General features: G+C 49.7%; 1 protein-coding gene across 3 annotated transcripts; it reads right to left on the reverse strand.

Annotated features, from left to right (window-relative positions):
* Positions 1-1,292: 1,292 nt before the first annotated feature.
* Positions 1,293-26,249, reverse strand: snrka (SNF related kinase a). 3 transcript variants are annotated; one of them, XM_038275571.1, is made up of 8 exons: positions 26,096-26,249; positions 22,823-23,536; positions 11,399-11,540; positions 8,719-8,931; positions 7,170-7,304; positions 5,086-5,275; positions 3,865-3,959; positions 1,293-3,785 (listed from the first exon to the last, which is right to left on the reverse strand). In XM_038275571.1, exons 2-8 carry the CDS (start codon positions 23,499-23,501, stop codon positions 2,726-2,728), a joined length of 2,514 nt encoding a protein of 837 aa, XP_038131499.1. In that variant the 5' UTR covers positions 23,502-23,536; positions 26,096-26,249; the 3' UTR covers positions 1,293-2,725. The 3 variants fall into 3 exon arrangements, with proteins under 3 accessions (XP_038131499.1, XP_038131500.1, XP_038131501.1); XM_038275572.1 differs by having other exon boundaries at positions 26,026-26,185; XM_038275573.1 differs by lacking the exon at positions 26,096-26,249 and adding an exon at positions 23,778-23,802.
* Positions 26,250-26,726: the final 477 nt, after the last annotated feature.

Genomic DNA, 26,726 nt, shown 5'->3' on the forward strand with positions numbered 1-26,726 from the left:
CCAGATGGTACCACAGAGAGATGATCAGACCCTCTACAGGGTGAGGAGAACCAGGTTCACATCAGCCATCGGACCTTCAAGGAAATCATTTTCTTTCCCAGTTTAACCAGTATCCTGGCTCTGACATCAACAGCTTGATTCTTTAATGATTCAATGTCTCCTCTCTCTACAACCCGACGCATTCATCTGCTCAGGTTCGCTCATTTCTAGGCTGCTTCTTCTGTATGATTGGATCATCTATCCAGTTGATCTAATGTACCCTGATGTGATGATTAAGGAAACCTGACACCGACTGTCTTCCTCCCAGCGTTTTATTGGAAGGAGTTCTGAGTGAAGACTGCCAGCTGCTCTGGAAGCTTCTGGGTTATTGAGGTCAGGAGGAGGAGACGTGAAGTGGCCAAACAGAGAGCGACCGGCTCAGTGTCATGCAGCTGCTTCATCATAGCAGAGAGCTTTTCAACACCTTCTATTGGTCTGATTCCCCTCCAGAGACCATAGAGGCCGATTCTGATTCAGTCTTTTAAAGCTGGAGCAGAACCAACCAAAGAACCAGAAGGCCCAGCAGGACAGACAGGAATTAAGGGTCCAATCCAGGTTCTGATAAAAGCTTTGCACTAAAGGAAGAATAAGAACTGACTGAAGTCACGTCTGTATCTTAGAGGGACTTGGAATAAGATAACCTGCTCTCTGGAGTAGGTCCAGGTGAAGGTCTGTTTGACCTTCTGGAGGCAGAACTGGATTCCTGTGGCGCGGTTCGTCCTCCTCCTCCTCAATAAGCTCAAATCCAGTTCTATTGAAAAGCTAGCCATAAACTTTCCCGCCACATTTATTAAGTGCTTTTTTTCCTGAGATTTGGAGGCAAAGACTTTGTGCTAGGGTACAGAGTTAGCTAACCATATCCAACTGTGCTAAGTTACAGAGTTAGCTAACCATTCCCAAGAATGCTGAGGTTTGGGTTAACTCACCCTAACTCTAGGTTCAGGATTAGCTAAACCATAACCTAAAGTTAGGGTAAATAACTCTGACCCCCTCAGGCTTCAATTAACTAACTAGTCACTCTGTCCTACTGGTTCACCATCGCCTATGAAGATGAACTTTATCTCCATACATATAATTATGTGATTGCTACCCCAAATAGATCAGCCAATCAGCTGTCTCAATTTCTCCCATCTTATGACCTTGCTGTCCCTATGTACGACCTCACTAGGATCCACTGTGTTTTTGGTAAAATGGACCCAGCTGCAGTCATAAATGTCTGATCTCTGAGGAGAGAAACCAGTCGGACCACACAGTGGAGACAATATTCAGCTTTTATTGTTGGGTTATTAGCAGAACTATGTGTCGTCTACAACAGGCATCAACTGCAGAACCAGACTGTGAGTTAGTCTATCAGTTTTTTGGTCCAGTCTGGTTTCTGTGGAACAGCGAGACACAAACACACCTGAAAACAGACAACAGTGAGAAGCGACGGCATGAAGAGCACATGAAATTCATCCAGAGGACTACAGTCAGTATCAGGCTGAATGTACTAAGAACCAGAACCTTCTATATGAGGACAACCAACATATTTACATCTATGTACATTTGGTTCAGGAAGTCTGCAAATGAACTAACAGGGGTCCAGTGGGTCGCTGCAGAAGTAAAAAACAAAACAAAGGTCAGAAACAGGTTCTGAACCACTTCTGTACACATAGCTGCAACATGCTGTAGCTTATTACCAATGCCCTAAAACACTGCCAGCCTCCCAGTCAGAAGATGGAACCAGCAGCTGCTCTGGAGCAGAATTCCAGCCAGCTACATTTGGGTCCTGAACATATTCTAGGTCCAGAAAGGACGGGTTCTATGCAATCCGTTTAAAAACAACTGGGCCCAACTGATCCACACTCTGGCCCACCGGTTCCGCCTCACTGGTCCAAACTGCCATTGGGTGCTGGAGCTCCAGGTTTTACCGGCGAAGGATGGCGCTCAGGGTCCAAACCTGAACCTGCAGCTGTAGAATGATCCCTCCCTGGGAAATGAACCGGTCCTGTTCTGAAAACATAAGTTAAAAGGCAACAGAACCGGGTCACAGGTGTGTTGATGATGAAGGTCCTGAAGCTCAGCCAGGACTCAGTCTGGACCTGGTCCCTCCTATTTGACATATCAGGACAGGAACCACAGCGGTAGTAACACCGGAGGATCCCTGGTTCTGTCCTGGGTCAGAGGAACCGGGCTGAAACCCCATTAAATGTGTCCAGAACCTCTATGTTCCTGAATTCTACTTCATTAGAATGTAGAACCAGAACCATTGTGGACAGTTCTCCAACAGCATCTCACCATCTGTCACTGAACCACCCAACTCTGCACTCAGAACACCTCCAGAACCCCAATCCACCTGAAGAACTGGTCCGATGAAACCCAGCGCTGCTTGGGGGACCAACAAACCCCCACTACTGAAGGTGTTTGGACCTGGAGGACAAAGACAGATGCTGAGCCTGCTGCCCCCAGCAGCAGACCTGGACCCAGGAAGACCTGCAGTCCAAAGTTGTCTGGCCTCTGAGGTTCTTCAGAGAGCAACCAGCACCATGAGGAGCAGGGAACCCAGCAGACGGGTCGGGAGGAGATCTGGCTGTTAAAAGGTTGTGGTTCTGTCAGTATGGAGCCTCCTACTCTGCTCCACATCCACAGAACAAAGGTTAAAGTGCAGTCGGGCTAAACTCGGAGGAATAGGAGGATAAAGATGAGCTCAGATGACCTGGCAGCAGTTGGCCTGCGCTGAGGAACACAGCAGACTGTCTCTGGAGCGGATCTTCACAGAGATGGTCTTCTCACACAGAGGTAGTTGCAGAACACCGTTTTTCAGGGCCTCCATGTCTCTGGGAGTGTCCCTGGGGCCGGTCCGTGGACCTCGCACCTCCTTCTGGTGGAGGAGCAGTGCACCGTGAGATCTAGGGAGGGCGATGGAGCCCAGGCTGTGGGTGGGACCGATGCAGATCCTCCATGGTGTCTTGTCTTGGACCTTCACCCCCCGACCCTGTGTGGCCCGCGCCCCCCTGCCCCCCCGGTGCTGCTGGAGCTGGGAGCTGAGACACAGGCTCATCAGCTTCAGACTCTCCACCAGCTCGGCACCGCGGCCCGCCATGCCAAGGGAAGGCCTGTTGGAGCCGCCGTGGCTGCAGCAGCTGGGGGGGCGGTCCTGTTGGCCCTCGCCGCCCTCTGTTCTCCCGCCTCCCCCTCCACCACCACTGCCTTCTGGCTCCCCAGTGCCGTCAGCCCCAGGAGGATTTCCTCTGTCGGGACCAGAGGAACCACCCCCGTCAGAGGGGGGCTTCCCCTGGCCTGAGCTGCTGCCCCCCCCCTCGCTGCCAGGGGGCCCCTCGCTGCTGTCTCTGCGGTTCCAGCTGTAGGTGAATCCTGAGTCCTTATCCAGACGCCTCCTGTGGCTCTCTGAGTCGTCGTCGCTGGTCTCTGAGCTGGAACAAGACGAGCCCCGTCCCTGGCTCTTCCGCCTGTGGTACCTCTTCGGTGTGGGCCCCGGAGACGTAGATAATGCCACTCCGGGGCCCAGGCCGCTGGCGGTCCCGGCCATGTTCATCTTGAGGCGGCTAAGTTTGGGCGGCAGGCCTTCGTCCATCTCAAAGTCGTCGTCCGACTCGCCCTCCTCTTCAAAGATCTGGTTGAGCACCGGGGCGCTCTTCCTGGAGGTGAGGCGGTTGGTGATGGAGGGGGGCTTACGCCGCAGGATCACCTGGGACGGAAGGGGGGAGGGGTCCTGCTCCTCCTCCTCCTCTTCATCTTCCTCCACCCTAATAACAACAGGGATGACATTGAATGATTCCATCAAGTAGAGCCTGAGGACAGCTGAAGACAGCAAAACATTCAGACCTGAACAGACAGACTCTCTGCTTGGCTGCTGCTGGGGAAGAACCTCTGAAGGTCCCAGAAGATGCAGCAGGACCAGAAGCTCCGGCACAGACGCCCTGTGGGGAACAGAGAGAAGGTTGATTCATGTGAACCCCATCAGTATCAACAGCTGGACGGTAATAAAGGATCACTGTGCGCAGAAGAGAATGAATGAAACAAAAAAGGCTCGGGGCGCTAGGGTTCGGGGCGCTAGGGTTCGGGCTGCTAGGGTTCGGGGCGCTAGGGTTCGGGGCGCTAGGGTTCGGGGCGCTAGGGTTCGGGCTGCTAGGGTTCGGGGCGCTAGGGTTCGGGGCGCTAGGGTTCGGGCTGCTAGGGTTCGGGCTGCTAGGGTTCGGGCGCAAGGGTTCGGGAGCTAGGGTTAGGGCGCAAGGGTTCGGGAGCTAGGATTCGGGCGCTAGGGTCAGGGAGCTAGGAGTGATGTAATGCCATCTTCTAAGTGTTTGTTAGGAACCCCAGCTCTGAACCTGAGTGGTGTTTCATTATTGGGGTTCAGTGCAGGTCAGAGCCTGTATAATAAGGAAAACCAGGTTCAGGCATCAGGATGTCCATCGGTGCACTGGGCACCAGGACACCCTGAACCGGAGGTTGATATTGACTTTGTAGTAGAATCTTCAGACCTTGGGCCGCATGTCTTGAAAACTCAGGTGAAGAGAGGTGGAGCTGTCCATCAATCACCAGCTGGTGGCGAGTTAGATACGCTGGAAGAGGAGGGAGCTGGACGGACCTGGAAGGCCCAAACAAGCAGGATGGGGGCTGCTGGAAATGTCTGGTGGAGACCTCAGGCTGGCGTTCAACTCCCACCTCTAGGAGGGATTCTCCCAGACTGTGGGGGAGGCAGAGGAAGTGGAGCCTGTAGGTCTGTGGTGCCTGTCAGGCTCCAGGAGGAGTCCTATTGCACATGGCAGGTTTGTGGGACTCCTGAGGCAGCAAGCAGCATGTGAGTAGGACTAATAACGATCCCCCTACATTATGACTGAGTCTTCCATCAGTTTTCAGCTTGGTACTCAGTATCTAGGAGGAAAGTATCAGCTCTCATAGTTGAGGGCACAAAGGTCAAGAGAGACTGGTATTAGTCTCTCTTGACCTTTTATGGGGGCTGAAATGTTTGTGGCCAACATGTGAAGCTGAAGGAGGACCCTGCTCTGTTGAAGTAAAACTGTGTGAAGAGACGTGTGCGAGAACCTGAGATGAGTCAGTGACTGAAGCGTCCTCCCGTCGGCCCAGGTCCATCACGCCTTTGGGGCGGTGCCCGTTGAGCAGGTTCTCTGCACTGCGCGCTGGGGACTGGGGGCCTCCAGCGTGTGACATGGATGAAGAGGCCAACGTGTCCTCTATGTCCTGATGCATGTCCACTCTGGTCGGCCAGGACTGCCTATGGAGAAGAGACAAACACGCCCCCCCCCGTTGAACATGAAGGATGTCAGCTATATGGATGACAGCTGGAAGAGTAGCTGAGAGGGTTAAAACATGTGGAGAAGCAGAGATGTCCTCATTAGAGGACATCCCTCCACCCGCTCAGAGCTGGGTCGGGTCAGATGATGTAGCAAACGCCGTTTTAGGAGCTCTGCGCCACTTGGTGCAAATCTCCCTATATATTATAGCAGGCATTCATGGCTTTGGTTTGGCAGAGGATACGGACGCTGGGCAGCCGGTGGAGATCGTCCAATCATGGCTACCCCGGTCCTAAAGATGGAAAGAGCCCACCGAACCAGAACCAGACCCAACAGGATCAGGCTGGGAGGCCATTAGGATGGATAGACCCTTTGCTGCTCTATCATTCTTCTGAAAATGGGATTCCACCTCAATCCCTTCAGGAGACCAACTTTAGAAAATGTAAATGCCCTGATGGCTGGGCTTCATACAGGCCGACAGGCCGTCTGAACTGGTGCCTAGAGAAGGTTCTGTCCCTTCTGGTTAAGCAGGACCAATCAAGATTCCTCCAACTGTATAATATCCACATCTAATTCTGTCCCTTCATCAAGGACCCGGCCCTAATGCCGCCCCCTTGTCAAGCACCCTGCCCTAATGCCGTCCCTTAAAGTACCCTGCCCTAATGCCGTCCCTTTGTCAAGGACCCTGCCCTAATGCCGTCCCTTTGTCAAGGACCCTGCCCTAATGCCGTCCCTTTGTCAAGGACCCGACCCTAATGCCGTCCCTTTGTCAAGGACCCGACCCTAATGCCGTCCCTTTCTCAAGGACCCAACCCTAATGCTCTCCCTTTGTCAAGGACCTGGCCCTAATGCTGTCCCTTAAAGGACCCTGCCCTAATGCTGTCCCTTAAAGGACCCGGCCCTAATGCTGTCCCTTTGTCAAGGACCCTGCCCTAATGCCGTACCTTTGACAAGGACCCCGCCCTAATGTCGTCCCTTTGTCAAGGACCCTGCCCTAATACTGTCCCTCAAAGGACCCAGCCCTAATGCCGTCCCTTTGTCAAGGACCCCGCCCTAATGTCGTCATTTTGTAAAGGACCCACCCTAATGTCGTCCCTTTGTCAAGGACCCCGCCCCTAGTGCTGTCCCTTTGGAAACGACCTTCGTCCCTTCGTCAACCAATCCCAACAGCTAATCCAGGAGTTTTCTGGTAAACAGACACTAAAGCTCTGATATCTGTCTGCCTATTAGAAATAAATAAATATTAAGGGCTTTTCAAAATCCAGCACTAAGAGAACGAGCGCTTATCCTTATTACTCATTTTCTCACTGAGCAGTGGTGAAAAATGTATTAATACCCAAATTAACTAGAAATGTTAAAACCTGCTGATCAAAAATATTGGATTATATATTCTGGTTCTAGCGGTTTTTAACCACGAACCTTAAACTCTTTCTATTCACTTCCAGCCACTACAAATGGCAGCCGGAAATCCCCCACAAGCTGGCTGGCAGCAGCAGAGACCTTTGAGCGGGGATTTCCAGCACTGCCTCCCGGCGGTATGCTGAAGGTCTGGAGTTCCCAACAAGAACTGCAGATTTTAGTGGAATTATAATCCTGATGAACTGATGAACTCATAAAGTGAATAAAGCCAAGCTGCTCTCTAGCTTGAAGCTACAGATCAGCGTCTGAATGTCGGCGTTTACACATTTCCGACCTCCAGAACGTGATGAATTAGAACTAGAACGCACCTCAGAGTAACTGGCAGCGAGGACGGCTCAGACATGAAGGGCCTTATATATCAGAGCATCTGTTCTCCACAGAGCCTAGCAGGTGGACACTCTGAGACTGGGACCTGTGGGCCACCGTAGCTCCACTCCACATTTACCCCACAGTTACCTGAAGTGAGCCTTGATGTTGCTGGGGCTGGAGGAGCGCGTCTGGACCTCTTTCTCCTGCTTCTCCCTCAGGATCCGCTCTGCTAACAGGAAGTAGGTAGCTGTGATGTGGTTGTACTTGTTGGTCTCCAGGGCCCTGGAACAATAGACCAATATGAGGAAGGAGTTCATCCATTCTTCCCAGTTTCGCACGGATAGTGAGAGCCCAAACTCTGATGGGAACTAGTGTGGAGAACCACATCATGATGCTGCCACTGCCAACAGCTTACCCCCAAAGTCCACATCCTCCGTCACTGCCCGACTCTGCTCCGCCTCAATAACATACATCGTGAAAAGTATTTACGCAGTCATGTTAATCAATAGGAACTAGGGTTGTCACGATACTAAACTTTTCAACTCGATACCGATACTAAGGCAAATATTCGATACTCGATACCATTTTCGATACCACAAGAATAAAACAAAGACTCCAAAATTCAACAGAAATTTTCATTAATAATAAAAATACAATAAATACAATAAACAATAAGAAGAATATTTTGAGGTTGTATGCTATGCACAATATTAAGCAAGATTGATAAAAAACTTACAAAATTAAAATTAAGTGTTCCTTCCTTGGCTATGCTTTGCACACATAACAATGACACTAGCCAAACCGGTTAAGAAACTAAAATAATTCTCAGCAGCTGCACCTGTTACAGAAAAAAGTCTGAAACTGAAAAGTGCACAAAATTATTCAATCACACAGTGTTCAGAATGTGCATTTTCCTCTATTCTGCACTTTAGATGAATGAATGCTTAGGTGCAACTGGTGGTGGCACTGTATCGATACTTTTAAAAACCAGTATTGTATCCGGATACAACGTTTCAGTATCGATACTTTTTTGAGTATCGATACTTTTGACAACCCTAATAGGAACTGTTCTAAATCCACCCCTACTCCTCCAAATGTGACAGTCTACGTACTTTTTCTCTGGGCGCTCTGGAATGGCGCGGTCTGGAACGGAACAGAGCACTCTGGAACGGAGCAGGGATGCTCTGGAACGGTGTGTGGTGGTCTGGAACGGAGCGGGGGGTCTAGAACGGTGTGGGGCACTCTGAAAAAGAGCGGGGCAGTCTGGAATGGTGCGGGGCAGTCTGTAATGGTGTGTGGTGTTCTGGAATGGAGCGGTCTGAAAGAGATCGGTCTACAACTGAGCAGGGCACACTGGAACAGAGTGGTCTGGGACGTTGCGGGGAGGTGTGTAATCGTGCAGGGAGGTGTGTAATCGTGCGGGACGCTCTGGGACGGAGAGGGGCGGTTCCAGAGGATGTGGGATTTTGGGTTGAATGTTAGCAGGACCTCTGATCAGAGCTGCTTCCACCTGCCTGTGGTGTCTCCTACATGGACCCACGTAGACAGGAATGTTTTCCTTTTAGACTGAATTAAAGGATTCAATCCGTTAATGATGTCATCAGCTAGGAGCAGCTTAAGATGAAGATGCCTCCTGACTTCCTCTGACCATATATGGACTGCAGAATGTGTAATGTGTAGCAGTAATGACACCTACTCCACGATGGCCTCTCTGTCGGCGATGTCTCCTAAAACCATGCGCTGGATGATGCTGTTGTGCTCCTCCTCTGACAGGTTCTTGTGGGAGACAAGGGGGGTGCTGTACTTGGTGGCTGGAGAGGGGTCCACCCCCTGCAGCCAGGTGTGTCCCTCGATCTCCTCCAGGGAGGCTCTGCGTCTGGGGTCCCTCTGCAGCATGCGGTCTATGAGACTGGGAGAGGATGGAGAGACAGAGAGGTGAAGGACCTGCTCCCCTACGTTCCACATCAGGGCGGAGCCTAGAACACACCCACTCTGATGTAGCTCAGAATCCATGGAGATGATCAGACCCCACAGAGATAGTCCTGGAGACTAATTTCACTAATTTGTGACAGGAAGAGTGATGCAGCTACAAAGTAAAACACATCCGCTTGGGGGGAAAATACAAAATAAAACCTGTTAAACTCACAGGGAGGGTTGGAAATTACAGAGGGAAAAAGCAGGCGGAACAGACTGGGCAAAAACCATGAATGAAACATAAAAACCAGAAAACATTAAACATGATAGGAGTTGCTGATGAGGATTCTCAGTCATCCAGGTCATTGTCATTCCGTAAAAGTTTAAAAAACAATCCACTGGACTTGGTTTCCAAGATTTGACCCTTAACGACCAACCCTTAGCAATCTTAGACAGGTTTCAGGTATGACAGGAGACAATCCCCCCTTTAACGACAAACCTCCCCCTTTTAACGACAAACCCCCCATATTGACAATCCCCCCATAACGACAACCCCCCCTTTAAAGACAACCCCCTCCTTTAACGACAATCCCCCCATAACGACAATCCCCCCATAACGACAAACCTCCCCCTTTTAACGACAAACCCCCCATATTGACAATCCCCCCATAACGACAACCCTCCCTTTAAAGACAACCCCCTCCTTTAACGACAATCCCCCCATAACGACAACCCCCCCATAACGACAACCCCCCATAACGACAATCCCCCCATAACGACAACCCCCCCATAACGACAATCCCCCCATAACGACAATCCCCCCTTTAACGACAATCCCCCCCATAACGAAAATCCCTCCCATAACGACAATCCCCCCATTAACGACAATCCCCCCTTTAAAGACAATCCCCGCTTTAACGTCAATCCCCCCCATTAACCACAATCCCCCCTTTAACGACAATCCCCCCATTAACGACAATCCCCCCTTTAAAGACAATCCCCGCTTTAACGTCAATCCCCCCCATTAACCACAATCCCCCCATTAACGACAATCCCCCCTTTAAAGACAATCCCCGCTTTAACGTCAATCCCCCCCATTAACGACAATCCCCCCATTAACGACAATCCCCCCTTTAACGACAATCCCCCCTTTAACGACAATCCCTCCCATTAACGACAATCCCCCCATTAACGACAATCCCCCCTTTAACGACAATCCCCCCTTTAACGTCAATCCCCCCCATTAACCACAATCCCCCCTTTAACGACAATCCCCCCATTAACGACAATCCCCCCTTTAAAGACAATCCCCGCTTTAACGTCAATCCCCCCCATTAACCACAATCCCCCCATTAACGACAATCCCCCCTTTAAAGACAATCCCCGCTTTAACGTCAATCCCCCCCATTAACGACAATCCCCCCTATAACGACAATCCCTCCCATAACGACAATCCCTCCCATAACGACAATCCCTCCCATTAACGACAATCCCCCCTTTAGCGACCAACCCTTAACAATCAGACAGGTTTCAGATATTACAGGCTAACAATGGAACCAAACGACCCGCTCATTGGTTTCTAATTGCATGTTTCCAAGCGATACAAGACCTTGTCTATATAAGACTCAAACTCACTGCGGATCCAGACATTTGAAAGCTTCCTATAGAGGTAGAGGAACGTCTTCAAATCTTGGAAACCAAGTCCAGTGGATTGTTTTTAAACTTTTACGGAATGATAGGAGTTCAGGAGGAGGGAAAACAGTTAAGTAGTGATCTTCTTTAAACCTCACAGAACAAGGAGCAGATAGAGCAGGTAGGAGAAGCTAACCTCTTTATGAAGAAAAAACAAAAAACTGACAGACTTCCCAGATCTCTCTCTGGTTGGGTACGGAAAAAACTAAATCACAAATTTGGCTCCTAATTATATTACAATTCCCAAAAACTACTGATCCCGTCATCAAATAGATTATCAATGTAAATTTGGATCGATTTGATTTTTCCTTCTCTTGGGTTGAGTCTCCTCGCCTCTTTCTCCTCTTGTACTTAATGATGTATTTTCATTCATCAGAGCACAGAGTTCCTAGAAAGTTTCAAATGGTTCCTGTCCGTCTCTCCCCCTTTCTTTAGATCCATTGCTTCCTGTCAGCAGTTTCAACCGTCATCATTCTCTAATCTTCAAACCCTGTGTCATGTTTCTAAAATATATTTGTACATTAAGTATTTGCTTATGCTGTTATTACTACATGAATGGGGCAGTTATTATCTTGCTCACTAGCTATTGATCTTCATCACCAAGGTGATCATTGATCATGCTGCTTTGCTTCAGTCTCTTGGACAAAGCGATGTTTCCTTCTATAATAATCAGACAAAAAACACTAAAGTTCAGCTAAATAAAGTGTTTGATTTGTTCTGATTCCTGCATAAAGTGGACCCAGAGCGACCAAAAGGAGAAGAAGACTCACTGTTTGCAGGTGCTAGAGACGTGGCTGGGCACCGTGTATTTACAGTCCATGATCATGGTGAGGGTCTCGCTGTCGTTGGCTTCCTGGAATGGCGGCTGGCCGCAGACCAACATGAACAGGATCACTCCGAGGCTCCAGATGTCTGGAAAAGGACACACTGAGACGGTCAGAGGGAAGCTTATCCCACTGTGGAACAAGCCCCATCCCTGAAGGTCTTTGCATCCCAGCAGGATTCAGAGCACCTGTGGGTCTGCTTCATCCTGTTAGACAGGTCCTTTTAAAGCAGCAGTGATCAGGCCTGCAGGGGTTAAAGCACAGTAACACAGAGGTCTACACTCATTCACTCCATCATTCAGCGGAGGCTAGCTGCTGCTACCTCAGGAGGACAGCAGAGCAGTCTGTTGGGCGGAGCCCCTGGGAGGAGGCAGGGAGAACGTCGGAAGGGCGGAAAGGCAGGGGAGGAAAACATTGGACTGAAGGGGCCCCTGGGAGCCCGGACCTCCATCCTACTGAGCCTCTCTGAAAGGAGCTGAAACAGGAAAGGAAGCCTGAGACTCCTGGATGAGGAGCAGAGGCCAGAGACTCCTGGATGAGGAGCAGAGGCCAGAGACTCCTGGATGAGGAGCAGAGGCCAGAGACTCCTGGATGAGGAGCAGAGGCCAGAGACTCCTGGATGAGGAGCAGAGGCCAGAGACTCCTGGATGAGGAGCAGAGGCCAGAGACTCCTGGATGAGGAGCAGAGGCCAGAGACTCCTGGATGAGGAGCAGAGGCCAGAGACTCCTGGATGAGGAGCAGAGGCCAGAGACTCCTGGATGAGGAGCAGAGGCCCGAGACTCCTGGATAAGGAGCAGAGGCCCGAGACTCCTGGATGAGGAGCAGAGGCCAGAGACTCCTGGATGAGGAGCAGAGGCCAGAGACTCCTGGATGAGGAGCAGAGGCCAGAGACTCCTGGATGAGGAGCAGAGGCCAGAGACTCCTGGATGAGGAGCAGAGGCCAGAGACTCCTGGATGAGGAGCAGAGGCCCGAGACTCCTGGATGAGGAGCAGAGGCCCGAGACTCCTGGATGAGGAGCAGAGGCCCGAGACTCCTGGATGAGGAGCAGAGGCCAGAGACTCCTGGATGAGGAGTGGGGGTGTAATGATGTTGTTGAAGCAGAAGCAGTTTTATTTGTTCAGTTTCAGAGGTGTTTAGTCTCTTTCCTTGCGGGTATTTCTGTGATTTACTGAGAGGAATGAACTGTTAGCTTCTAACAGACATGGGCAATGTGGAGTCAACAAGTCATCTCCATGTCATGTATTTGTTCTACCCAGCCACTGAAGCAGGTGAGTCCAATCTGCACAGGTTAATTCACGGTGAAGATTGGACTCACCTGGTTAATTGGCTGGGTAGATTAAATACATGACATGGAGATGACTTGTTGACTCCACATTGCCCATGTCTGGCTTCTAATGTGAATCACTGAGCTGCTCCATTTGTTCGCGAATGCTGATCAAACTAATAAACGACACGCAGGGTTGGAATTTTCTGCTTTTGAACGTCAGCTCGTCAGTCACTTCATCTGGTCTCTTCCTGATTGGCAGTGGTGTCCGAAGTTCACACATTTGCTACTTCAGTAGCAAATGTGTGAACTAGATACTGCAGTTTAAAAACACTCTGGAAAAAGTTGAAGGACCAACTTCACCTCTTTACTCAAGTAAAAAAAAAAAGTATGAAAAAGTATGTGCTCCAAAAACTACCTAACGTGTAAAAGTATAAAGTAACCTTTAAAAAACAGCCAGATGCCACTATATGAACTGAAAGCTCAATTTTTCGACAATTTCTAATAATTCTCTGAGATAGGGCCAAGGATGAGGGAGGTCTTGTTGGTCTCCGTCTCCCGATACGCTCTCGCCTGTGTCCGACCTTTCAGACATTTCAGCATCTTTTTCTGAATCCCACATTGTAGCATGGCATAGACAATTCACGTTAGCAGTTTGAAGAACACCTGCTTGCTTCTGATGATTTCCTTTAGCTAACCAATGAGTGTTTGCGTTCTATGAATCATCCAATCACACTAGTTTTCACTAGATGTGGGCGGAGCCAATGATCTGCATTGGATGGAGCACATGACGGGAAATAAATATGTAGAAACATTAAACCAATAGTAATTTTTGCTTTAAAAATGTAAGGAATAGAAAGTACAGATACTTAGAAGGCTTAGAAGACAGCATGGCCTATAAAGCTGTTCACCAACCGGTGTGATTAAGCCTTCACACTAGAATTCCCATACTGCACAAAAAGTCATTTGGCTGAAATTCAATGCAGCTTTAAGCGCCCGCGGATCAGGTCGCCGAGGTCTCCGCCTCTGGCTGCCGCCCAATCCTCTATGCACCGGTCCCTCATGGTTCCCCCTGCAGATACCCTACCAGGGGCATTTAGCCCCTGACAACATAGCCTCTGGGATCACCCAGGCACTGAAACCCCTTCACCACATTAAGGTGGCGGTTCAAGGAGGGGCGAAACAGCGAAAAGGCAAAGCTCTCAATTTACCGGTCGGTCTACGTTCCTACCCTCACCTATGGTCATGAAATTTGGATCATGACCGAAAGAACGAGATCCCGGATCCAAGCAGCTGAAATGAGCTTTCTCCGCAGGGTGGCTGGGCTCTCCCTTAAGAGATAGGGTGAGGAGCTCGGTCATTTGGGAGAGGCTCAGAGTAGAGCCGGTTCTCCTCCACATCGAGAGGAGTCAGTAGAGGTGGCTCGGACATCTTCTTCGGATGCCCCCCTCGGGAGGTGTTCCAGGCACATCCCACTGGGAGGAGGCCCAGGGGACGACCCAGGACATACTGGAGAGACTATGTCTCTCGGCTGGCCTGGGAGCGCCTAGGGCTTCCGCCAACGGAGCTGGAGGAGGTGTCAGCGGAGAGGGAAGTCTGGGAGTCTCTGCTTAGTCTGCTGCCCCCGCGACCCGGTTCAGGATAAAGCGGGAGACGACGAGTACGAGTCAATGCAGCTTATTTATATAACGCCAATTAAAGACTCATGTCGTCTCAAGTCAAATAGAAAATACTGAAAAGATCTGACATTATGATCTGGTTGAATTGTTTCTGCAGTTTTGTATCTAAAGAAAACCAGCTGATTGCATCGACTCATTGACTCTTCAGCATTCCCTCACACTAAGCATGCTTGTAGCGACAGTGGAGGAAAAACTCCCTTTGAACAGGAAGAAACCTCCAGCAGAACCAGGCTCAGTGTGAGCGGCCATCTGCTGAGGCCCACTGGGGTTCAAGGAGACAGAAGCAGACATAGAAAAAGAAGCATAGATACAAAAGGCAACTGTCAACCAGCTCCACAGGCGGCCCCGTCCAGGAAACACAGCCAGGCAGACGAGCTCCGAGCCAGCTCCCATGTCAGAGGATGAAGAGAGCACATCCAGTTAGTCACAGTCAGAGAAACAGGACTACACTGGAAAACAGGCCAAGCTCCAACATCTAGAAACAAAGGTGTTGATGGCAGCAGCACAGCTGATATTTCTCTCCAGTCACAGCAATTAGAACCAGGAGCAGCTGCTCATCCATAGGATCGTCTCCATATTGTTGAGCTCTGAAAGCTTCCCAGCAGCAGCAGCTCTGCTGGTCTCCATCAGTCTCCCAGTAGAAGCCACCAACAGGACAGACGGCACCACTGGTCCCACTGGGCATCTCCCCCCCACCTAAGCTCCTCCTCTAATGTTTCGGCTTAATGCAGAGAAAGCTCACAGCTACGAAGGACGAACCGCCTGCAGAGCAACATCACATCCTCCAGGGACGCCTGCGGTTCTAAGACGTAGAGCAACATCTTCTAGAGCACGTGTGTCAAACTCAAGGTCCGCGGGCCAGATGTGGCCCACCATGTCATTTTATGTTGCTTGCTAGATCTCCCACAGCCGTCATTTTGACGGTTCTGAGATTTTAAAGGGAAAGAACTATATTTAAAATTAAATGTATGTTGCTCATGTTAACTGACTTTTCCTGTTTCTTAGTTTTTTTAAATAAAATTAAAACGTAAAAAATAAATATGGCTAATTCTACCTCCATCCCCCACAACCATTTTCACGGCTCTATTAGTTGCATTGTAAATTCTTCCCGCAGTTGATTGACGTACGGTACTGTTGCCTAGCAACCAACATTCTGCCTAGAACTCTTTGGCTAATATGGAAAAAGTGGCGTTCAGAAGAAAGCTAACAGCGAAACAGGCTTTAGAAATGCTTCAACATATTGATGATAGCGATTCTGGCAGAGGGGGAGAGACCGATGAGGAGGACTGGGGCTCCAATTCTGACAGCGAGTCTGAGGATGATCACCTGACCCCGGGAAAACGCAGATCAGACAATAGTAAAACTTTGTTCAAGCACCGCCCACACCTCAGCCGGTCCACTCAGCGGCCCAGAGCCAGACCAGAGCCCGTAGTCTGCTAGAACCACAGAGGTCGGGCTGGACGTTTTGGACCAAACTAGGGCTGCAACTAACGGTTATTTTAAAAATCGATGAATCGGCCGATTATTTTTTTGATGAATCGGACAAAAAATATTTTTTATATTAACCTCTTTATTCCAAAATAAACATTTTAGACAGAACAAACAAGCACACAAGTACAGGTTGCTCATTAACTGTACTGGTGCAATATGAAAAATAAATGTTTGTGTTAAAACTACGCAAACTTACCTGAGAAATGTAGCTGTACATCCACCAAATATAGGCTACTTTGTTTCATAAAGCGCAAAAAAAGACATTTTTGTTTTTAAAGCCCCTAAGGGGTTCAAACAATAGGCCCCCCCATTTCAACAAATGAGTTTTTTTAGACTAGAAGAGTTCTGCCTTTTAAGACAGGAAAGTATAGCAGTTAAAGTTGCTACTTGAGAAAATACTGAACCATAGAGATAAAAATAGCCCTGTGATTCAAATTATAAATTGTATTTGGAATAAAAATGAGAGAACTAGGGGTGCTAAAAAACACATCCTCCAAAGACAGATATTTACATGGGAATGTGGCAGATAATTAATTGACATATTACTGATCTTGCTGGATTTTATTCTGCTTTACTTCCATAAATTGCAGGATCTTCTTTACTTTATCTTTGCCAGAAGATTTAAACTTTAAAAGCCTTGCCCTCATAATTTGCAAGTTAATTTATTTATAAAGAAAATATAAACGCTGCTTAAGCTAATTCAAATGAAATTAAAAGTAAAATAAGTTGCGTATTTTCCCGACCATAAGGCGCACCTGACTATAGGGCGCGTTTTTTATATACCCTACTACGTTTAAATACCTCTACTGCCTATTTAAAAATAGAGCGGGAGCAAAACTGAGTTTGTTTGTGCTTTATTCAAGTATTTATTACAAAGTATTATTCAAACCTGGGAGCCGGCCGTGAGAGACACATCGCTCTGATGAGACAGGGCTGTGATCACTCCTCTGAAACAGTTTATTACGCATAAATTAACTTAAAATCCTGAAACCTGCCTACAGAATATGTTCGCTTTTATTATCCTATTATCCTTTTATAATCCTTTAGCTATTTAGATGAAAAACACCTGCCAGCCGCCGCGGTGAACCCGGAGGCGACCCGGCCCAGAGGTCAGGTAGAAAAATAGAGCGGGAGCAAAGGATGCTGGCTTTTGCGAAATCTGGAACAACAGAGCCAGCAGAGCTGCCTTCCACTTATCGTGGAATTATTCTGCCGGCAGAATATGTTCGCTTTTATTATCCTGCTGCTTCCTTTTTGCTGCTTGTACCAGTTAGTTCTGACGCACGGCTGAAGCAGCTTTGCTGTGTCTGACGCGCGTTGGGCGGAGCTATCCTATCCTTTCTTTGCCTTGCAGCTATATTTGCTGTCCAGCAGGAAAACTTCAATTTTTCCATCTCAAGCAGCAGCAGCGTGTTGGCGGTGCGTCAGATGCTTAAACGCTCCTGACGCGCTGCGCCTGCTGCTCAAAACATGCTGCTGTGCTTATACCCGCGTCAACCATTGACATTGCATGTAAACTCGCTGCTTCTGCTGCGTCCGGTTCACACCGATGTCAGTGGTTGAATAACAGCGAGCAGCATTCATTTGTTTCACCATGTTTTTCACATCGGCTGTGAGATGGGCACGCATGGAGTTACAGATTAACAGCGACGGTGATGAGTGGAAAAAAACCACCTGGTCTCCTTACATTCACCTCCCTCAGCCACCCTTTCATCATCTCCTCAATGAGGAGATGAGGAGTTCTGCATGGTGCATGGTGGTCTCAGAAGTCCGCAGTATCAACACACATAGGGCGCGCCGCACCAAAGGGCGCGCCGCACATTTTGAGGGAAACAAAAGACGTTTATATGCGCCTTATAGTGGTGAAATACGGTAGCCAACCTTATCACTGTCTGTAACCTACTAACACGGTAAGGAAAGCATCAGATGAGCTACCTGAGAAACTAACGTTACGTTTCCCCACTTTAAAACCAAACAAACATGGCCGCTCACCCTGCTGATCAGCTCTCTTCACTGCCATCGAAGGCTCCAACGTGTTTCCTTTTTTAGGTGCTGCATCATAACAGTGGTGCTTCCGTGCCATGTTCATTTGTTTTACAACAGCTGCATGTTACGACTTTTTTCGCTTTACAAAGCGCAGACTGTCTGCGAATTGAGACGCAGCTTGCGTTTGCGGTATCGGTAACAGTTGACGTTTCTGCCTTTTGAAAACAGCCTTTGCTCAGTTGCGGCGCTGGCTCCCTCTGCCGTATTTTTTTTTCTTCCCCCGCTGACGGCGGCGGCGGATGACACATTAATCGCGCGACACAACTAATCGATGATGAAATTCGCTGCCAACGCTTTTAGAAGTCGATTTTTATCGATTTTATCGATTCGTTGTTGCAGCCCTAGCTCAGAGGATTAGAAAGGATTCTGTAAAAGCTCCGACGCGAAGGTGACCTGTGGCTGTAATTTATAATCTCCTGGAAAGATCAGCTATAAACGCGTTGGTACTGTTCAGGAGCTGTTTGATTATTTTTTTTCTTACGCAGAGATTTTATCCGTGAACTGGTAAAAAAGTTGCAGACCACCCGCAGGTTTCCAGCCCCTCCCCCGCAGTAGAGCAGCCTTGGCGAGGCACAGAAAACAGCGGCAGGAGCTTCAGCGCTGCACAAAAAAACGCCCATATTACGTTTGTCATAAATGTGAAAAGATGGTCTGCGGGAAATGTTTGGGGGAATCATTCAATTTATGTCAATAAAATTGAATGATTCTGTTGTAATTATTTAATGTTTGCATCAAACCATCAGTCAGATGCAAAGCTGTGCATTGCTTTTTTTTAAAAAAATGCTACATGTGTCATACGTGTTTTTTGCAGCTCAGTTTTATGTTCTCTCTCTTTATTCACTTGGACGGTTTGATCCTTCATTAATGGAGTTATGTGGGTTTTCATAAGCTGACTAAATTTAAAAGGATTTATGTTAGAGAAACAAGCAAGCATATGTTTTCTATGCAACTGTAATTGTCACTTCAATAAATTATAATAAATAATGAGTTATTTAACATAGTAGTTACATTTATTTTACATTACATTCAATTACATTTAGTTCCATTTATAAGTTACATGTGGCGCTTTAAGGACAGCCATTACGCCTGTTCTAGAGCGTAACCACAGCTTCCTTTAGAAACAGGAAGTGAATATCTGACAGCAGAGAAAGCATCTCAGTGTTGGGCTTTCCATCTGCTGTGGGTTCTGAAAGGAACCCAGGAAGCAGAACCCTGGGACCGGAACCAACAGACTGGAACCCTGAGACCGGAACCAACAGACTGGAACCCTGAGACCGGAACCAACAGACCGGAACCCTGAGACCGGAACCAACAGACCGGAACCCTGAGACCGGAACCAACAGACTGGAACCCTGAGACCGGAACCCTGAGACCGGAACCAACAGACTGGAACCCTGAGACCGGAACCAACAGAATGGAACCCTGAGACCGGAACCAACAGACTGGAACCCTGAGACCGGAACCAACAGACTGGAACCCTGAGACCGGAACCAACAGAATGGAACCCTGGGACCGGAACCAACAGACTGGAACCCTGAGACCGGAACCCTGAGACCGGAACCAACAGACTGGAACCCTGAGACCGGAACCAACAGACTGGAACCCTGAGACCGGAACCAACAGAATGGAACCCTGAGACCGGAACCAACAGAATGGAACCCTGAGACCGGAACCAACAGACTGGAACCCTGAGACCGGAACCAACAGACTGGAACCCTGAGACCGGAACCAACAGAATGGAACCCTGGGACCGGAACCAACAGACTGGAACCCTGAGACCGGAACCAACAGACTGGAACCCTGAGACCGGAACCAACAGACCGGAACCCTGAGACCGGAACCAACAGACCGGAACCCTGAGACCGGAACCAACAGACTGGAACCCTGAGACCGGAACCCTGAGACCGGAACCAACAGACTGGAACCCTGAGACCGGAACCAACAGACTGGAACCCTGAGACCGGAACCAACAGACTGGAACCTTGAGACCGGAACCAACAGACTGGAACCTTGAGACCGGAACCAACAGACTGGAACCTTGAGACCGGAACCCTGAGACCGGAACCAACAGACTGGAACCCTGAGACCGGAACCAACAGACTGGAACCCTGAGACCGGAACCAACAGACTGGAACCTTGAGACCGGAACCAACAGAATGGAACCCTGAGACCGGAACCAACAGAATGGAACCCTGAGACCGGAACCAACAGACTGGAACCTTGAGACCGGAACCCTGAGACCGGAACCAACAGACTGGAACCCTGAGACCGGAACCAACAGACTGGAACCCTGAGACCGGAACCAACAGAATGGAACCCTGAGACCGGAACCAACAGAATGGAACCCTGAGACCGGAACCAACAGACCGGAACCCTGAGACCGGAACCAACAGACTGGAACCCTGAGACCAGAACCCTGAGACCGGAACCCTGAGACCGGAACCCTGAGACCGGAACCAACAGACTGGAACCCTGATACCAGAACCCTGAGACCGGAACCCTGAGACCGGAACCAACAGACTGGAACCCTGAGACCGGAACCAACAGAATGGAACCCTGAGACCGGAACCAACACACTGGAACCCTGAGACCGGAACCAACAGACTGGAACCCTGAGACCGGAACCAACAGAATGGAACCCTGAGACCGGAACCAACAGACTGGAACCCTGAGACCGGAACCAACAGACCGGAATCAACAGACCGGAACCCTGAGACCTGAACTGACAGACTGGAACTCTGAGACCGGAACCAACAGACTGGAACCCTGAGACCGGAACCCTGAGACCGGAACCAACAGACCGGAACCCTGAGACCGGAACCAACAGACTGGAACCCTGAGACCAGAACCCTGAGACCGGAACCCTGAGACCGGAACCCTGAGACCGTAACCAACAGACTGGAACCCTGAGACCGGAACCCTGAGACCGGAACTGACAGACTGGAACCCTGAGACCGGAACCGACAGACTGGAACCCTGATATCAGAACCCTGAGACCGGAACCCTGAGACCGGAACCAACAGACTGGAACCCTGAGACCGGAACCAACAGAATGGAACCCTGAGACCGGAACCAACAGAATGGAACCCTGAGACCGGAACCAACAGACTGGAACCCTGAGACCGGAACCAACAGACTGGAACCCTGAGACCGGAACCAACAGACTGGAACCCTGAGACCGGAACCAACAGAATGGAACCCTGAGACCGGAACCAACAGAATGGAACCCTGAGACCGGAACCAACAGACTGGAACCCTGAGACCGGAACCCTGAGACCGGAACCAACAGACCGGAACCGTGAGACCGGAATCAACAGACCGGAAACAACAGACCGGAACCCTGAGACGGGAATCAACAGACCGGAACCCTGAGACCAGAATCAACAGACCGGAACCCTGAGACGGGAATCAACAGACCGGAACCAACAGACTGGAACCCTGAGACCGGAACCCTGAGACGGGAATCAACAGACCGGAACCCTGAGACCAGAATCAACAGACCGGAACCAACAGACCGGAACCCTGAGACAGGAATCAACAGACCGGAACCAACAGACCGGAACCCTGAGACGGGAATCAACATACCGGAACCAACGAACTGGAACCCTGAGATGGGAATCAACAGACCGGAACCCTGAGACCGGAATCGACAGACCAGAACCCTGAGACGGGAATCAACAGACCGGAACCAACAGACTGGAACCCTGAGATGGGAATCAACAGACCGGAACCCTGAGACCGGAATCGACAGACCAGAACCCTGAGACGGGAATCAACAGACCGGAACCAACAGACTGGAACCCTGAGATGGGAATCAACAGACCGGAACCCTGAGACCGGAACCAACAGACCAGAACCCTGAGACCGGAACCAACAGACTGGAATCCTGAGACCGGAACCCTGAGAGGGGAACCCTGAGAACAGAATCAACAGACCGGAACCAACAGACCGGAACCAACAGACTGAAACCCTTAGATGGGAATCAACAGACCGGAACCCTGAGAAAGGAATCGACAGACTGGAACCCTGAGACCGGAATCGAAAGACCGGAACCCTGAGAGGGGAACCCTGAGACCTGAACCAACAGACCGGAACCCTGAGACCGGAACCAACAGACTGGAACACCGAGACCGGAATCAACAGACCGCCCTGAGACCGGAACCAACAGACTGGAACACTGAGACCGGAATCAACAGACCGCCCTACACTGCAAAAACAATCCAGAAATAAGTAAAAAATTGCTTAAATTAAGTATATTTAGCCTTAATTTGAGCAGGTAAATAAGATGATTTGCCAATGGAATGAGTATTTTCACTCTTAAAATAAGATAGTTAGATAATATTTACTTGAAATAAGACGATAAAATAGTTTTTTCTTATTTTAAAAGGAAATTGTCTTGTTCCATTGGCAAAGTGTCTGTTTTACCTCATCAAATCAAGGAAAAACACACTTATTTTAAGAAAAAATAACTTATTGAGGTTTATATTTTTTGCAGTGCTGAGACCGGAATCAACAGACCGGAACCCTGAGACCGGAACGAACAGACCGGAACCAACAGACTGGATCCCTAAGCCCGGAACGAACAGACCGGAACCTCGAGATCGGAACGAACAGACTGGAACCCTTAGACTGGAACACAGAGACCCACCAAGGCCTCCAGAAGCTGCAAGCGTCTGATGGAAGCCTGGATTAAGGCGCTCCCTGTTCGCTGTAGAAGCTTCATCTCTGCTTTTAATCTAAGGCGTCCCTCAGAGAACAAACATCTGCAGAATCTAGATGTGTCCAAGTGCTAACTGTGGAGAAGATCAGCGGCTCCACCAGGCTGCTAGCTTTTCCTTTGCTTCAGTCATTCAGCCAGCTGACCAGCAGTCTGAAGGTTCCTACTTACCGACGGCCGGAGCGTCGTACTCGTCGCCCAGGAGGATCTCTGGAGCCGAGTAGGCCAGGGAGCCACAGCTGGTGGTCAGCTTCTTGCCCGGCTGGAACTTGTTGCTGAAGCCGAAGTCGGTGAGCTTCACTAGTCCCTGCTTTTCGAAGAACACCACATTCTCAGGCTTCAGGTCCCGGTGCACCACGTGCAGCCGGTGGCAGTAGGAGATGGCGTGGACTATCTGGGCAAAGTACTTCTTCGCCAGCTCTTCGTTCAGACCCTCCTCGTGCTTCATGATGTAGTCAAACATGTCGCCGCCGTCGCCCAGCTCCAGGATCAGGTACAGCTTGGTCTGAGTGTCAATCACTTCGTACAGCCGCACTATGTTGGGGTGCTGCACCAGCTTCATGCAGCGCACCTCCTGGAACAGGTGGCCCGTCGCCACCGTGTCAAGCTTTGTCTTGTCAATCACCTTCACCGCCACCTTCTCCCCGGTGAAGACGTGCCGCGCCAGTTTGACCACGGCAAAGTGGCCCCGCCCCAGCGTCTTGTCCAGGTCGTACAGGCCGGCGATCTTTCCGTCGTACCCTCGCTTGAATCCCGCCATGACTGGAGAGGGAGACGGGCAGAAGGGAGCCCCCCCGGTGGGCGGGGCCAGGTGGGCGGACTCGTCTGGGTCCAGCTTAGGTCTGTTCATCCGAGGCTGCAGAGGGAAGCCATGGCTCCAGGGTCCTAAAGGAGAAACAGATCCAGTTAGCAAGAACAACAGAGCATGGAGCCCAGCCAGAAGTCCACCCTCACCGCTCCTGGTACCGCTCCCGACCCTGGAACCAGGATGGGAGCGGTACCGGTCCCAGCAGTTCTCAGACCCATCAGCTGCTAGAAACCCTTGGACATGTTAGCTGCTAACATTCTTTAGACCTATTAGCCGCTAGCAGTTCTCATACCTGTAAGCTTCTAGCAGACATCAGACCTGTTAGCTGCTAGCATTCCTCAGACCTGTAAGCTTCTAGCAGACATCAGACCTGTTAGCTGCTAGCATTCCTCAGACCTGTAAGCTTCTAGTAGACATCGGACCTGTTAGCTGCTAGCATTCCTCAGACCTGTAAGCTTCTAGCAGACATCGGACCTGTTAGCTGCTAGCATTCCTCAGACCTGTAAGCTTCCAGCAGACATCAGACCTGTTAGCTGCTAGCATTCCTCAGACCTGTAAGCTTCTAGTAGACATCGGACCTGTTAGCTGCTAGCATACCTCAGACCTGTAAGCTTCTAGTAGACATCGGACCTGTTAGCTGCTAGCATACCTCAGACCTGTAAGCTTCTAGCAGACATCAGACCTGTTAGCTGCTAGCATTCCTCAGACCTGTAAGCTTCTAGTAGACATCGGACCTGTTAGCTGCTAGCATACCTCAGACCTGTAAGCTTCCAGCAGACATCGGACCTGTTAGCTGCTAGCATACCTCAGACCTGTAAGCTTCTAGCAGACATCGGACCTGTTAGCTGCTAGCATTCCTCAGACCTGTAAGCTTCCAGCAGACGTCGGACCTGTTAGCTGCTAGCATACCTCAGACCTGTAAGCTTCCAGCAGACATCGGACCTGTTAGCTGCTAGCATACCTCAGACCTGTAAGCTTCTAGCAGACATCAGACCTGTTAGCTGCTAGCATTCCTCAGACCTGTAAGCTTCCAGCAGACATCAGACCTGTTAGCTGCTAGCATTCCTCAGACCTGTAAGCTTCTAGCAGCCCTCGGACCTGTTAGCTGCTAGCATTCCTCAGACCTGTAAGCTTCTAGCAGACATCGGACCTGTTAGCTGCTAGCATTCCTCAGACCTGTAAGCTTCTAGCAGACGTCGGACCTGTTAGCTGCTAGCATTCCTCAGACCTGTAAGCTTCTAGCAGACGTCGGACCTGTTAGCTGCTAGCATTCCTCAGACCTGTAAGCTTCTAGCAGACGTCGGACCTGTTAGTTGCTAGCATTCCTCAGACCTGTAAGCTTCTAGCAGACGTCGGACCTGTTAGTTGCTAGCATTCCTCAGACCTGTAAGCTTCTAGCAGATGTCGGACCTGTTAGCTGCTAGCATTCCTCAGACCTGTAAGCTTCTAGCAGACATCGGACCTGTTAGCTGCTAGCATTCCTCAGACCTGTAAGCTTCCAGCAGACGTCGGACCTGTTAGCTGCTAGCATTCCTCAGACCTGTAAGCTTCTAGCAGACATCGGACCTGTTAGCTGCTAGCATTCCTCAGACCTGTAAGCTTCTAGCAGACGTCAGACCTGTTAGCTGCTAGCATTCCTCAGACCCGTAAGCTTCTAGTAGACATCGGACCTGTTAGCTGCTAGCATTCCTCAGACCTGTAAGCTTCTAGCAGACGTCGGACCTGTTAGCTGCTAGCATTCCTCAGACCTGTAAGCTTCCAGCAGACGTCGGACCTGTTAGCTGCTAGCATTCCTCAGACCTGTAAGCTTCTAGCAGATGTCGGACCTGTTAGCTGCTAGCATTCCTCAGACCTGTAAGCTTCTAGCAGACATCGGACCTGTTAGCTGCTAGCATTCCTCAGACCTGTAAGCTTCCAGCAGACGTCGGACCTGTTAGCTGCTAGCATTCCTCAGACCTGTAAGCTTCTAGCAGTTAGCTGCTAGCATTCCTCAGACCTGTAAGCTTCTAGCAGACGTCGGACCTGTTAGCTGCTAGCATTCCTCAGACCTGTAAGCTTCTAGCAGACATCAGACCTGTTAGCTGCTAGCATTCCTCAGACCTGTAAGCTTCTGCCAGCCCTCAGACCTGTTAGCTGCTAGCATTCCTCAGACCTGTAAGCTTCTAGCAGTTAGCTGCTAGCATTCCTCAGACCTGTAAGCTTCTAGCAGACGTCGGACCTGTTAGCTGCTAGCATTCCTCAGACCTGTAAGCTTCTAGCAGACGTCGGACCTGTTAGCTGCTAGCATTCCTCAGACCTGTAAGCTTCTAGCAGTTAGCTGCTAGCATTCCTCAGACCTGTAAGCTTCTAGCAGCCCTCGGACCTGTTAGCTGCTAGCATTCCTCAGACCTGTAAGCTTCTAGCAGACATCGGACCTGTTAGCTGCTAGCATTCCTCAGACCTGTAAGCTTCTAGCAGACGTCGGACCTGTTAGCTGCTAGTAGCTCTCGGACCTGTTAGCCGCTAACAACCCTTCGGACCTGTTAGCTGCCTACACTTCCTATCAAACCCGGAACCAGGTCCTCACCTAGACCCGGGGCTCCCGCCCACCACCGCCCAGCCTCTCAATCACACAGACAAGAAAAGGAATCGCGGACCTGAGGCTCCATTCCGTCCCTAGAGCCAGGGTTCATCGCTGAGACGGGACATGGCATCGCTAGCGGCGGCGGAACCGCTTCCTCCAGCAGGGCTTGGTGAGACGTTCAGGTGCTCAACAAAGTGTCGAAGTTTCCATTTTCCACATTGGGGGCAGGATTAGTTGCATTAGTCCAAATATAACAAAAATGTGCTCTCAAGGTTTAAGCAAAATATATTGTATAAAAAAAATAGCATCCTAACCGATTTACTGGAGCATGTTCCGGTTCATATCAAACTTCCTGCCTCAGATGATTTCCTACCTGATTTTAACAAATGTAGCACAGTGACGCCATTAACCACAGTCAGCTTTGACGTCAGAGTGACTCTGAACGGCAGAAGACCACAGAAGATAAACTACCCTGAATCAATCTGGTTCTTCATCCCAAATCATATTGTTAATAAGATAGGAGGCCTGTCTTTCCTTCTAAAATGTAATTTTTTACCTAATAAATGACCCATCAAATTATCCAAATTTCACCAGCAAGCCCTTCTAGCTTGGAAACTGGCTTTTGTCCACAACTTTTCACCTCACAAGGCTATCATCTGGAATAATTGTGATGTTTTGATTAGAAACAAGTCCTTATTCTTCAC

Source organism: Cyprinodon tularosa, unplaced genomic scaffold, assembly GCF_016077235.1.
Source record: "Cyprinodon tularosa strain WSP-4 unplaced genomic scaffold, ASM1607723v1 ctg967, whole genome shotgun sequence".
NCBI lineage: Eukaryota > Metazoa > Chordata > Actinopteri > Cyprinodontiformes > Cyprinodontidae > Cyprinodon > Cyprinodon tularosa.

Excerpts from the sequence above, each read along its gene's own strand:
- snrka (XM_038275571.1), bottom strand. The coding sequence starts at position 23,501 with ATGAACAGACCTAAGCTGGACCCAGACGAGTCCGCCCACCTGGCCCCG. Across the intron at positions 8,932-11,398 it reads GTCTCTAGCACCTGCAAACA|TCTCATAGACCGCATGCTGC; the intron begins GTGAGTCTTCTT and ends ATCCTCTCCCAG. Across the intron at positions 3,786-3,864 it reads CAGAGAGTCTGTCTGTTCAG|GGTGGAGGAAGATGAAGAGG; the intron begins GTCTGAATGTTT and ends TGTTGTTATTAG.